Genomic DNA, 14,772 nt, shown 5'->3' on the forward strand with positions numbered 1-14,772 from the left:
GATTGTGAAGCGACCTTGGGTTTCATGAAAGGCGCTATAGAAATTTGATCTATTATTATTATTATTATTATTATTATTATTATTATTATTATTATTATTATTATTATTATTATTATTATTATTATTATTATTATTATTATTATTATTATTATGATGTCCCCCTTGTCTCTGCAGGATCCTGGCGGTGTGTCATGGCGTCATGTACAAGCAGCTGGCGGCCTGGATGCTGCACGGCCTGCTCCTGGACCAGAGCGAGGAGTTCTTCGTGCGGCAGGGGCCCAGTGCAGGAGGCGGCGCGGCCAGCCAGGAGGAGGAGGAGGAGGAGCTGGGGATAGGAGGTCTGAGCGGGAAGCAGCTCCGAGAACTGCAGGACCTGGTGAGACCCCAACCCAACTAGAACTAGGGATGTCGGCTTACCATTATTCAGGGTTCCCACGGTACCTGGAAAACATGGAAAACATGGAATTCATTTTTTCATTTTCCAATATGGAAAAGTCATGGAAACTGAGCAAAAGTGAACACTTACATGGAAATTGAAACAGTTGTCCTGGAAAATGTTATTGGATGATGTGTAAAATAGTAATCAAATGAAACTATTAAGCACATAATTAAGATGAGTTTATAAAAACCCTTTACATGTGAACAGCGTTTAGAGCATGCTCTTGGCATCATATCTGGTATATTGGATGTTGGAATTGATGCAGGCAACCTAGTGATATGGACTTTAAAAGTATAGTTTCGGATTGGTGGACTTCCGGAATAATAACCGAGAACCGTTACTCGCGATCTCAATAGAACGGTCAAATACATGCATTTCCCAGCCAACACAGGAGCCTTGACATCTACAGTGAAACTTCTTATGCAAGTAGCTGTGTTTTAACTGTGTGGTAAACCTGGGTGTATCAACGTTAGTTAGTAAGCAGTGCAATCTTGCTAGCTAGCAGCTTACACTAGAATTGTTGAGGTAATTTTTACCTTGCTTTTAAAATACTAGAACTATGTTTGATCCCCATATGTACTATTTCACTCATTGACTTTTCCTAAAACCGTGTTATTCACCACATTTAGGGGAGTTTGTTTTGAATTTGGATTCATTAATGATGGTTAGCAAACACATGCAGTACAATCTTGCTAGCCAACATTCAGCTTGCTAACTAACTAGCTAGTGTTGGCTAGCTTGCATTGATAGCTAACTACCAATACATTTTCACATTGACATTACTTCTATACTAGTTGACATGACCTGGCAGTCTAGTCTTGTTCTACTTTTAACTATTTTGTGATTTTTCATTTTTTTCGTTAAATAAATTATACTAATAATAGGAACATTTGGGGTGAGACATTTTTGAAAAATCATTGATCATGACCATTCAGATCTTCAGACTGTAGAGAGGAGGAAGAGGAGTGGAGAGGGGGAGGGACCAGGAAGGCACAGAAGGAAAGAGGGAGGAGGAAGAGAAGAGGGGCGAAGAAGAGGAGGATAAGAGAGTAGAGGATGACGGAGGAGAAGAGTGGAGAGGAGTTAAGAAGAGTAGGAAGAGAAGACAGGAGCGGACACGAGAGGGGAGGTGTGGAGAGAAGAGGACAGGATGAGATAGGAGAGGAGTGGAAGAGAGAACATATAATAAGGAAATAAATAATAACACTATTAATGAAATAAATAACACTATGAAATAAATATACAGTACCTACAGACCACCTAGCTCTAGCTCTGTACTATTTAAAAGCACAGTGCAGGACACACTCAAAGGTTATCGCACCTCAGAGATGGCAGTGGACATGTATGACAGGACAAAGGTCATATGTAATGGCCTTTGGATTGAGGAACATACTACCAGCCAAAGGGGGAAGCAGAAAAGGATGGACGAGTATGTAGTTGAGTCATCTTGTGGCACAAGCGCAGACATCAGCTCAGGAGATCAGCTGAGACAGAGACTGTTCTATCCAGTCCTCGACAGAATGCTGCAAGAGCTTGAGAGCAGGTTCTCATGAGTTGGAGAACAACTTATGAGAGGCATACAGGCATACATGTTATCCAGCCTCAGACCAGTTTCTCTCAGTGGAATTGCTGCAACCCCTCGCCACACATTACAATATCCATGACTACTGCCAGAGGAGATCACAGTTGCAAAGTGTTTCCTGGCCAGGACAGGCAGAGATGCAGTCCCTACTATCCAAAGTGTCTTTCCCTCCTGGATGATAATAATAATAATGCATTTTTTTTATAAGGCGCTTTTCAGGACACTAAAAAAAAGTCCACAAATCGGTGAATGAAAAATGTATAGGATCAAATGAAAACTACTACTTACTAAAAATGGATGTTTAAAAGTACTAAAAACCAAAAAAAAATATCAAACACTAACCAACATTCAGCACCAATGGGGGATGCTGCCATCTTAAACAAAAAAAATCTTTATTTTTATTCATTTTTAATTTTTTTTTATACTTTATTGTGTCAAAGAAAAACATTTTACATTTAACATTTAGGTATAGTAAGTGTACCCACATACACATACACAACTGCACCTGTCCATACTTGCATACGTACATACACACACAAATGTACATACGCATATTCCAAATCTTGACACTTTTCTTTTTTTTTTTTTTTTACCCATCACCCATACAAAAAACAAGAGACAAAAACACAAACAAAGGGGCGAGCACCAGCATAGATCCCGGACCGGCACACATCCAACATCCATCCCTACCCGTCCCCACACACACACACACAAGAAAAACAACAAACAACAACAACAATAATAACCGCAAACAAATAAGAAATTAACACTTTGGTTGCCTTGGGTTAAATTAATGATATACCATAGGTTGCCGGCTCTATTTGTCTATGGAGAAGTACCCCTTCTTTGCATGGCTATAACTTTTTAAATTCTATTGCTACATTGCCATTATTAGGGCCCATTCAAAGTCCTATATGTATTGTTCATTGTGTAGCAACGTTAAACTTTTTCATTCACATATTCATAGTAAAGTATGGTCTAATGTATAAGTATGTTTTCATCTCTTTCTGCAGCTTTCTCCAGAACGTGATCTATAGCCCCAAATGCATTATATTGATGATGCAATACAGTTTTATGGCAATCAGCGCGATATAAAAAATTCCAACTAGACGTACTTCTAGAAGTTACTACACGTCATCTGATGTTGACCGGATGGGCTAGGGGGCGTTTATAATTCCGTGGGCAGCGTTATACCAATCATCTAATGTGGGTCAAATGTTGATAATAGCAGTTAGTATCGAAGACGGTAACGTTACACGCTGAAACTCACCCCAGTCTCCGCGCGCCGTTGGGCGATCATCGTCGAGTTGAAATCTTATCATTATGGGATGTAAATTTACCCGGTCCATCTCCAGCTTGTATAATGGTATATACGTCCAAATCATGTTGTTTATCGAGTTATTGGCAATCGATCACTGTGTAGTGTGACGAGCCAGAGTCGCGGGACCTATAGCGAGCGCCGGAAGTACTACGGTCGTCTAGGACAACCTCTATTCAACATCCTGTTTGGCGATTGCACCGATCGGCCACCAGATGGCGCTCCTGAACCGCCAGAGAGCTCAGTGGGTCCTGCTGGTGGATCTCAGGCCAGCGGAGGGGACATAATGAATCCGATCGCAGATTTTTGAAATATTGATATAAGGACGCTGTACAGCGTCCCCCGGCAACTTGAGCATGGCCAGCAATGACGTGAAAAGACCTTTCATGGCAGTCAAAGTGTTAATAGAAAAAAGAAACCAACCAAAAAACTAAAAATTTAAATAAAATAATAATAATAATAATAATAAGTAAAAAGGCTTGAATTTTCATTGTAGGTATAGCTGTAGGCCTAAGGGGTGTTCCCCAACAATTGATCAGTAGATCATCACTGTTTCATGTTACTTAAAATCTTCCTTAAAGACTGATCTGTCTGTCAACTAGTAACCCCTCCATAGTTTAAAGAGACCCCATCTTTTTCCCAGCATATTTTCATTCTTATTGATTTTGTAGGTTACCTTTTCCATACTATATATGTCCTCTACAGTTTCTAACCATTTGTTTACTTTCGGGGGTTCAAGTTTTTTCCAAGCTCTTGTAATTTGTTTAAGTGCTGCAGCTCTCAAAATAAAAAAAATGTATAGTTCTTCTTTTTGTAGGTTTTTGGGGCGTGTTCCTAAGAGTATATCATGTTTTTCTATACCCACTTCCTCAAACATCTGTTCCATTATGTCTAGAATATCTGACCAGTAGATTTGAATTTTTTTACATTTAAAGAAAATGTGTATGGTCAGCATTCTTCTCCCCACACTCCCTCCAGCAGCCGGGATCATTTTGTGCGTATTTGGACATACTCAATGGTGTTCTAAAGTACCTCATATTTATTTTCCAAGCATACTCCTGCCAAAAGGGTGATTTTATGTAATGGAAGATATCTTTAAAGCTTTGATTCCACTCCTTATCTGGTATGTTTGTATGTATGTATTCATTTTTTTAAAGCTCCGGGGCTCTAGGGGGCCGGGCCAAATGTGGAGGCAGGCCGGATCAGGCCCGCGGGCCGTAGTTTGGGGACCACTGATCTACAGCTTGTTGCATTATTTCATGCATTAATATTATCAATAAGACATAATCTCTAAGCATTTACAATATAGGCTTGACTGGCACATCTTTTAAATCAAGTAAGTAGTCAGGTGTCCTAGGCCCTAGGGGGTTGTGTGTGTGAGGGGAGGGGGGCGCGGATGGGGGCGGAAAGCTTCAGGGGCCTATAGATCATCACTTAATATGGTACCTGGGAAATCAGGAGGTAGCATGGAAATTTTTTTCAAGGCAAGCGTGGGAACCCTGTTATTATCGGACGATATTGGCATTAAAATATAACATCGGAAATTATCGGTATCTGTTTTAAAAAAAAGAGAATATATATATATATATTTTTTTACATTTATTTAACCTTTATTTACCCAGGCAAGCATGTAAGAACAAATTCTTATTTTATTTATTGTCAAAAGTATCCATAATGTTGTGTTAATTCCACGACAAGAGATATGTAATGTTAATTACCTGGAATTATTCCGTTTTTTTGGGGGGGGGGGCCCTGCATATATCGGTATCGGTTGATATCGGTATCGGAAATTAAGAGTTGGACAATATCGGATATCGGTAAAAAAAAAAGCCAATATCGAACATCCATCGAAAGTTGATGGGCCAGACATTCGAAAGAGACGTCACCGCCACGAGGGCCAACGATCGGCTAACTGTTATCCAGAGTCACCGAAGCAGCCGGAGCGGCCCGAGGGCGCGACCCCGCATGGGTTCTGGGTCTGATCAAATGCATGCATCTTTGGTAATGATGATGATTGTAACTGAGGGGTTACAAAACCCTGACTGTATTAAAGATTGTGATATATTAAACCACTACTAGTTATGTACTTTAATTACTGGCCATACAGTACATCAAATATTGATGGTGAACACCCACACAAGAATACGGCATTGACACATAAATTATATTGGAGGGTTATTTATTATTATTAAGCAACGTTGGGTTACAGATTGAGAATTAGAGTCGCGCTTGTATGGCGAAGAATATACGTAAAGTCAGTCAAGAGCATAAGTCAATGAGAATAGTAGGAATACTATGATGGGTCTAAGCTGACGCCACCTGTGGTATAGCAATTATATGGGCCACACCGGTACCAACTGGAGACACTGGGTTCCCTCCGGGGTGTAAGGCCGGGAGGGGTAGAGGAATGTTCGGGTACCCAGTCTGGGTCAACGAGGAATAAAGAGGCTCCAAATACAGGAGCCGGTGCTTGTACTCCCTTGATCAGCAGACAAAAGCAATAGTTGTAATCCAATATGCTCGACAGCATTGACGACAGCTAGCCAGCCCCTTCCACGAGGCGGGCCCGAGTGGTGATCCTCACGAGGTTAAATCACAACAATGATAATGATGATAATGATGATGTTGTTATTGTTCCTCCAGAGGCTGATCGAGGAGGAGAACATGCTGGCTCCGTCCCTGCAGCAGTTCTCTCTGCGCTCGGAGATGCTGCCATCCTACATCCCCATCAGGGTGGCGGAGAAGATCCTGTTTGTGGGAGAATCAGTCCAGATGTTTGAAAACCACAACCACAGTCCCTCTAGAGCTGGTTGGTTCTCTGTTATTAATATTATTCTTCCTCGAGGCTCCATTCTGAAGCACCTGGGCCCTATTCCCCCGTACCTGGTTCAACTAAGTCGATCAAAAGTCCCATTTATCCAGATTCAATTAACCCGATGTTTGAATCCAGGCTTTCCCTGTTCCTCGAACGCTGATTCAGTCTAGTTAAATTTGAACCAGACTTGATACTCAGGATAATTGCGCGCGGCCGCCTCACCTGAAAACACAGCAGGTGTCGATCGCAGAAATCCTGATTTTATAACGGCATTGATTGATTGATTTAAAACTTTATTAACAGATTGCAGGCGGCTCAATAGCCTCGCCGACAAGTTAAATGGATAATCTATAGGCTAATTTTAAGTCCCTCATTACCCCAATCAATCAGATTATATTTCTTTAAACGTGCCTGCTGGCAGTAGGCTTATGGAATGAATAATCAAATGAGATCTTGCTAGCGAAAATAATTTATTTCAACTCTTTCAGAATAAGGATAAAAACAAGCCCAAATAGTATATCTAATTGATACGAATTATATTATGAGGATATCTGTACTGTATGTGCTTAGGTATTATGTACTATATAAATACATGGTTTCCAAAGAGAGGCTTGGAGGGAGGCTTGCAGTTACACTATTAATCAGGTTTTAATCTGTTTTGGACCTTGATTACCCTTTGGTTTATACCAGTGACACCTCATGTTCATCATCAGATAACAGTGCTTGAAAAGATAAATGCATTTTCTCAAATTCATTCATCAAAAACGTCAAAGGCTCATTCAATTTATCAAGTCACGTCACGTCATCAAATCCATCAAACAGCGCATCTCCTCATATATTTTAATCCCAGTTACAATATCACAATAACGTGTGACACTGTCACAGTGACAGTGATACAATTAAATACTCCACAGATTCAGATTCCTCATAATTCATATCCACAATCCGCGCATAGACGCTTCAGCTTGAATGAAACGCATCCGGGTGCTCCGTTAAGCAAATACACAGCGAAGAATATTAAACTAATCAGAGCCAAACACCCGATAGGTTTCATTCATTAAAATATCCCTGCGGGATTCACATTTGCAATGATCCCTTTAGTCCGTTATTAAAATAACTGTGTGTCGCGAGCGCCGTATCCGTATAAATATGACGTGCATAGGACAAAGTAAATTCATAGGCTGAATATGATTTATTATCAGCATTTTAGGTAGACCTATTATTTTACATTTCAAACGAAGCACAAAAACATAATTCAGAATGGCATAATGGGATCTAGACTGTGAGAAATATTTCAGGAAGCAAGCTGGCATTTCTTTGCGGGGGCGTGGCCATGGTTCATCCAGCTAACTGAACTTAACCCTGCCCTCGACCAGGTTCAAACTTTCTGATCTGTTACCATGGCGATTTAGAAAATCCGACGTCGGGGAATGGAAATGTCTGGCTTAAGTCAAGCTATGCTGAAAATTATCCGGCTAACTCAATTAGCCAGGTACGGGGAACGGGGCCCAGGAGGGTTAGGGTTAATGTTATTATTATTATTCCTCAAGGCTCCATTCTGAAGCACCAGGGCCCCGTTCCCCGTACCTGGCTAACTGAGTTAGCCGGATAATTTCCAGCATAGCCTGACTTAAGCCGGACCTTTCTGTTCCCCGACGCTCGATTGTCTAAATCACCATGACAACAGATCAAAAAGTTTGAGCCTGGTCGAGAGCAGGGTTAAGTTCAGTTAGCTGGATGAACCATGGCCACGCCCCCGCAAAGAAATGCCAGCTCGCTTCCTGAAATGATTCTCACAGTCTAGATCTGCATTATACCATTCTGAATTATGTTTCTGTGCTTCGTTTTCCTAGAGGGGGCTTTTGAAATGTATAATAATAGAACTAAATGCTGATAATAAATCATATTCAGCCTATAGATTTACTTTGTCCTAAATAAAATAATCTACGTCATATACGGTGCTCGGAGTGCGATACACGCTGCATGTGGTTATTTTAATAACGGCGCATTGCAAATGTGAATCCCGCAGGGATATTTTTAATGAATGAAACCTATCGGCCGTTTGGCTCTGATTAGTTTCATATATTTTCCGCTGTAGATTTGCTTAACGGAGCGCCCGGATTGTGTTTCATTCAAGCATAAAATTGAAGTGTCTATGCGTGGATTGCGGTTTTTGTGGATTATGAATTACGAGGACTCTGAGGATTGTTGAATTGTATCATCACTCACACGTTATTGTGATATTGTAACTGGGATTAAAATGTCTGATGAGATGCGCTGTTTGACGGATTTGAGAAATTGAATGAGCCGTTGACGTCACATTAATGCATTTGAGAATAAAGAGATAAAACTTCATTCAAAAGAAAGATATTCGAAACACGGGTCTCTTGTCCATTGATGGATACACAATGGATATATCCCGTCTGGCACAGTGGTCCAACGGCTAGTGCTTAATCCTGTCAACCGGGCGACCCGAGTTCGAAACCCCGCGTTTCCAATATAATTATTTTGGAATATAATATTAATGATTATACGCAAAAGTAGCCTAGTTTTAAGTTAAAATATTATAAATCTACATGCATTGAGGATGTCATTCTTTATATAGCTCTCAACGTGCACCAAATTGAATTATTCCTACATTGCAAAAAGAAGAAAAAGACTAGAAGAAGGGGGGATTCGAACGCGGGTCGTCTGCATGAAAGTCAAAACGACCAACCGTCACACCACAGTGCAGATAAGTAAAACATCCACCATACATCAATCAATGGGTAAGAGAGCCGTATCCTTATTCTGAAACAGTTGAACTAATTATTTTCGCTAGCAAGATCTCATTTGATTATCCATTCCATAAACCTACTGCCAGCAGGCAAGTTTAAAGAAATATAATCTGATTGATTGGGGTAATGAGGGACTTAAAATTTGCCTATAGATTATGCATTTAACTTGTCGGCGAGGCTATTGAGCCGTACTGCAATCTGTTAATAAAGTTTTAAATCAATTAATCAATCAATGCCGTTAGAAAATCAGGATTTCTGCTATCGATACTTGCTGGCTTTTCAGCTGAGGCGGGCGCGCGCAATTATCCTGGGTCTCAAGTCTGGTTCGAGTTAACGAGGCTGAATCCACCTTCGAGGAACAGGAAAATCCTGGCTTCAAACATCGGGTTAATTGAATCTGGATAATGGGACTCTTGATCGACTTAGTTGAACCAGGTACGGGGAATAGGGCCCCAGGAGGGTTAATGTTATTATTATTATTATTATTATTATTATTATTATTATTATTATTATTATTATTATTATTATTATTATTATTATTATTATTATTATTATTATTATTATTATTATTATTATTATTCCTCAAGGCTCCATTCTGAAACACCAGGAGGGTTAATGTTATTATTATTATTCCTCAAGGCTCCATTCTGAAACACCAGGAGGGTTAATGTTATTATTATTATTATTATTATTATTATTATTATTATTATTATTATTATTATTATTATTATTATTATTATTATTATTATTATTATTATTATTATTATTATTATTATTATTATTATTATTATTATTATTATTCCTATTCCTCAAGGCTCCATTCTGAAGCACCAGGAGGGTTAATGTTATTATTATTATTCCTCAAGGCTCCATTCTGAAACACCAGGAGGGTTAATGTTATTATTATTATTCCTCAAGGCTCCATTCTGAAACACCAGGAGGGTTAATGTTATTATTATTATTATTATTATTATTATTATTATTATTATTATTATTATTATTATTATTATTATTATTATTATTATTATTATTATTATTATTATTATTATTATTATTATTATTAGTTTCAAGTTTCAAGTTTCTTTAATAGTTGTCATACAGAAGTACAGAATACTTTTGTACAAAATGCTTCTTACTGTTGCGCTCCAGAGACTGTGCAAGACAAGATAAGTATGAAATAAAAACATAGTAAAATTAGAAGTAAAAAAAAGGTCACAGTGTTCAGTTTAGACATATGTACAATGTTCGATGCAGAATAGACGTAGTTACCATACAATATACAATACTGTGCAGTGTACTAATATACAATACTATATACAATACTATATAGTGCAAGGCAGAAATGGAGAAATGGGACGAGTGTACTAATATACAATACTATATACAATACTATATAGTGCAAGGCAGAAATGGAGAAATGGGACGAGGTGCAATTTAGGTACAATTCACAGTAGGTGTACGAGTTGTAGTGCAAATCCTTTATCAATAAATATAAAGTGTAAGTGTGTTTGTGTGATCTAAAGTGTGGAGAGTGGGTGCTGCAGTGTGTTGTTTGTTTGAGTGAGTGTGTGCGTGTGGGTGTGTGTGCTGTGTGCATTTGATGGTTGTTGCATAGTGATTATTGTTCGTTTAGCGATTATTGTTCGTTTAGCAGCCTGATGGCCTGGGGATAGAAGCTTCTTCTGAGTCTTTCTGTGCTCGCCTTAAGACTCCGGTATCGCTTGCCTGACCGCAGCAGTTCAAAGAGGCAGTTGTTCGGGTGGCTCGAGTCCTTAATAATTCTCTTAGCCTTCCCCTTGCACCGCTTGTAGTAAATGTTCTGGAGGGTGGGAAGCCCCCCTCCAATTGTGCGTTCGGCTGAACGTGTCACTCTTTGTAGTCTGCTACGGTCTTGTGCAGTGCTATTCCCAAACCAGGAGGTGATGTTGCCGGTCAGGATGCTCTCTATTGTACATGAGTAGAAGTTCCTAAGGATCTTCTGACTGACTTGGAACTTCCTTAGGCGCCTGAGGAAGTAGAGGCGTTGTCGTGCCTTCTTCACTACACTGTCAATGTGTGTGGTCCATGTCAAGTCCTCGGATATGTGGGCTCCGAGGTACTTGAAACTGTTCACTCTCTCAACCGGTGCCCCGTCGATGCTGAGGGGGCTGTAGTCCTTGACCCCCGACCTCCTGAAGTCCACAATCATCTCTTTTGTTTTGCTGACGTTCAGGGAGAGGCAGTTCTCCTGACACCACTGTGACAGGTTCTCTACCTCTTCCAGGTAGGCCCTTTCGTCGTTGGCAGAGATCAGGCCCACCACTACTGTGTCATCAGCAAATCTGATGATGGTGTTGTTGTTCCGCTGTGCTACGCAGTCATGTGTGTACAGGGAGTAGAGGAGGGGGCTCAGAACACAGCCCTGGGGGGCCCCTATGTTGAGCGTGATGGATGAGGAGGTGCAGTTGCCGGCTCTTACCACCTGGGGTCTGCCCGTCAGGAAGTCCAAGACCCACTGGCACAGGTCATAGTTCAAGCCCAGGTCCCTGAGCTTGGCTATGAGTTTGGAGGGGACTATGGTATTGAATGCTGAGCTGTAGTCGATGAACAGCATTCTCACATAGTTCCCCTGCCTCTTGTCCAGATGTGATGCTGCTGTGTGCAGCACATGGGCTATGGCGTCCTCCGTGGACCTGTTGGGGCGATATGCAAATTGCAGAGGGTCCAGGTTGATGGGGAGGGAGGAACAGATGTAGCCCTTCACTAGCTTCTCAAAGCACTTCATGGCTATGGAGGTGAGGGCTACAGGGCGGTAGTCGTTGAGGCAAGTGGGCGTAGATTTTTTGGGTACAGGGATGATGGTGGACTTCTTCAGACAGGTGGGGATGACAGCCTGTTCCAAGGACAGGTTGAAGATGTCAGTGAATACCGGGGCCAGTTGGTCGGCACAGACTTTTAGGACGCGGCCGGGGATGCCGTCCGGTCCTGCTGCCTTCCTGATATTCACTTTTTTAAAGATCCGTCTCACCTCATGCTCTGTTACCCTGAACACTGAGTCTCCATCAGCAGACCCCCCCCCCCCCCCATTGCCGTGGTTTGTAGGCTGGTGTTGTTATTCACAGCCTCAAACCTCGCATAGAAGGAATTGAGATCATTTGCTAAGGAGATGTCACTGTTCAGTTTGAGGGGGGTTCCTTTGTAGTCTGTCATTGTTCTGAGGCCCTGCCACATGCCTCTAGAGTCAGCCTGTTCAAACTGAAGTTCAACTTTATCCCTGTAACGCCGTTTTGCCTCTATTACTGCTCTCCTGACGTTGTATCTTGCCATCTTGTGTTCTTCCATGTTGCCTGTCACCAGCCCGGTGTTGTATGCTGATGTGCGCACTTTCAGAGCCTCACGGACGGATTTGTCTACCCAGGGCTTTTGATTTGGGTAGATTTTAATTTTGGTGGAGGGGATTGTTTCTTCTACCTGAGTACATAGTCAATCACAGTTTCGGTGTATTCGTGAATATTGGCTGTGTTATCACGGAATACACTCCAGTCTGTGCTTTCCAGTACAGCTTGGAGTGACTCCTCTGACGTCACGGCCCAACGCTTAACCTCTCGCGAGACCACCGGCGTTCGCTTGAGACTTTGTTTGTACTTTGGCAAAAGAAATATTGCAGCGTGATCGCTTTTACCGAATGGACTAAGAGCCTGTGACTTGTACCCATTCTTAAATTGCGAGTATACATGGTCTAATATGTTCTCGCCTCTGGTGGGACAGGTCACATGCTGATAGAAATTCGGCAGCACCTTTTTAAGACGCGCGCTGTTAAAATCACCCATAACCAAAATGGCGGCGTCAACATTAGCTGCCTGGAGTTTGTTTACCTCGTCGTGAAGTTTTGAAAGTGCGACCCCAGTGTTCGCGTGTGGTGGAATGTACACTCCGATGAGGATGATGGACGTTAACTCTCTTGGGAGGAAGAAGGGTCGACATTTTATCGTGATAAACTCCAGGTCTGGGGAGCAGTGGTTAGACAGTTCCTTTGTGTTGCCTAAATCGCACCACTCCTTGTTTATCATGAAGGCAATGCCGCCTCCTCTCGTCTTTAGTGACTCTTCTGCCGTCCGGTCCTTGCGGAGAACGAAGAAGTGGTCTGCCGGTTCTATTGCGTGATTCGGGACATCTGGACTCAGCCAAGTTTCTGTGAAACAGAGGACGTTACAATCCCGAATGTCCCTCTGGAATTGGATCCGTGCTCTGATGTCATCCAGTTTATTTCCTATCGATTGCACATTGGCCAACAATATGCTGGGCAATGTGGTTCTGTGTCGTTTGGACCTCAGTCTGTTTCGGACCCCCGCTCTCTTTCCACGTCTTCGCGGCGGTTTCTCCTGGTCTTGGCCATGATAACAAAGGATCTCGGCGGGCCATTTCTGCTGTTCAGCGATCCGATCCAGAGAGCAATCCAAACGGTAAGTTTTCCTTAATCCAATGTCAATGATTGACTGACGGTCATACACATATAATGCACCAACAGTTGGTGCAAATAAAACTCCTAATACTATAAAAATTAACAAAAGAAAGCACAGTCTCGACGGAGCGATCAGAAAGGCAGCCATCATTCCTCAAGGCTCCATTCTGAAACACCAAGAGGGTTAATGTTATTATTATTATTATTCCTCAAGGCTCCATTCTGAAACACCAGGAGGACATCTTTGCTGCTGAGCTCCACCGACTGAAGCAGCAGCCTCTGTTCAGCCTGGTCGACTTCGAGAACCTCATCGATGGCATCAGAAGCACTGTGGCTGAGGTGAGTTTAAACCAGTCACTATACTGGTTTAAACCAGAGATACCAGTCAGTATTAGGGGTGTAACGGTACACAAAAACCACGGTTCGGTACGTACCTCGGTTTTGAAGTCACGGTTCGGTACGGGTTTTTTGATTGGCTTTCCATGTTCCACTCGGGGGTGATGTAGTGTGTGCAGTAACTAATTGTACTTGTAGGGCTGTCAACGAATATTCTATATTGAAATTAATAATCGACTTGTAAAAAAAAAATATATATATATATATTAATAATAATTAGTGCTGTCAGGCGATTAAAAAAAATAATCTAATTAATTACAGGATTTGTAATTAATTAATCTAATTAATCGCATTTTAATCGCATAACCATTTTATGCCTGATATTCTATATTCTATAATCATATTTCAAATTGCATGTGTCCAGATGGCAGAATTCAGTACTGTATCTACAAAACCTTCTGTTTAATCATCTTCCATCTATTAATTTGCTTAGATTTTTCAGGTCTGGTCAATTTGAGCATGGTGTTATTCACAGTCAAAGATAAAAAAAAATTTATTGATATTCTCATTTGGTTCATTACAATTGACTCAAAATAAGATTTTCATTCAATCAATCACAGCGCAGATTGATTGATTGAATGAAAATCTTATTAACAGATTGCAGAATGGGTACAATACAGTACGGCTCAATACACACAATTGTTAAGGGCATGCAGACCAGAGAAAGACTTTCGTCTTGTTTACATCAGGGTCCCCCATTTTCAATTCATAATGAATTGTAAGTAATGGTGCAACTTGCACCGTGCAATCCATTCTTTGTGGATCTAGCCCCCAGTATTTCTGACACTGGGAATACATTCCCTGAGATTCATAGATGTCCCTAGAATCAGATACCAAGAACATGCAAATGGACCATATTAAAAAAAAGTCTGTAAATGTGTATTCTACATTCTCATGGAATGAATGAGATACAAAAAAAATTATAAAAAAAGAAAAATTATAAAAAAAAAAGAAAAAGGTAATTCATTTTGAGTTAATTTTCATAACGCGATAATTTGCTGTGT

At 41.0% G+C, this 14,772-nt stretch overlaps 1 protein-coding gene across 1 annotated transcript in view; it reads left to right on the forward strand.

Annotated features, from left to right (window-relative positions):
• tubgcp4 (tubulin gamma complex component 4) overlaps positions 1-14,772 on the forward strand; it is a 91,416-nt gene that overhangs the window by 20,400 nt on the left and 56,244 nt on the right. Inside the window, exons 7-9 of the mRNA XM_084307337.1 lie at positions 175-376; positions 5,983-6,148; positions 13,587-13,711. Coding sequence (XP_084163463.1) covers positions 175-376; positions 5,983-6,148; positions 13,587-13,711 — 493 coding nt within the window. The remainder of the gene's footprint in view (positions 1-174; positions 377-5,982; positions 6,149-13,586; positions 13,712-14,772) is intronic.

Source organism: Notolepis coatsorum (genome assembly GCF_963971535.1).
Source record: "Notolepis coatsorum genome assembly, chromosome: 2".
NCBI classification, from domain to species: domain Eukaryota; kingdom Metazoa; phylum Chordata; class Actinopteri; order Aulopiformes; family Paralepididae; genus Notolepis; species Notolepis coatsorum.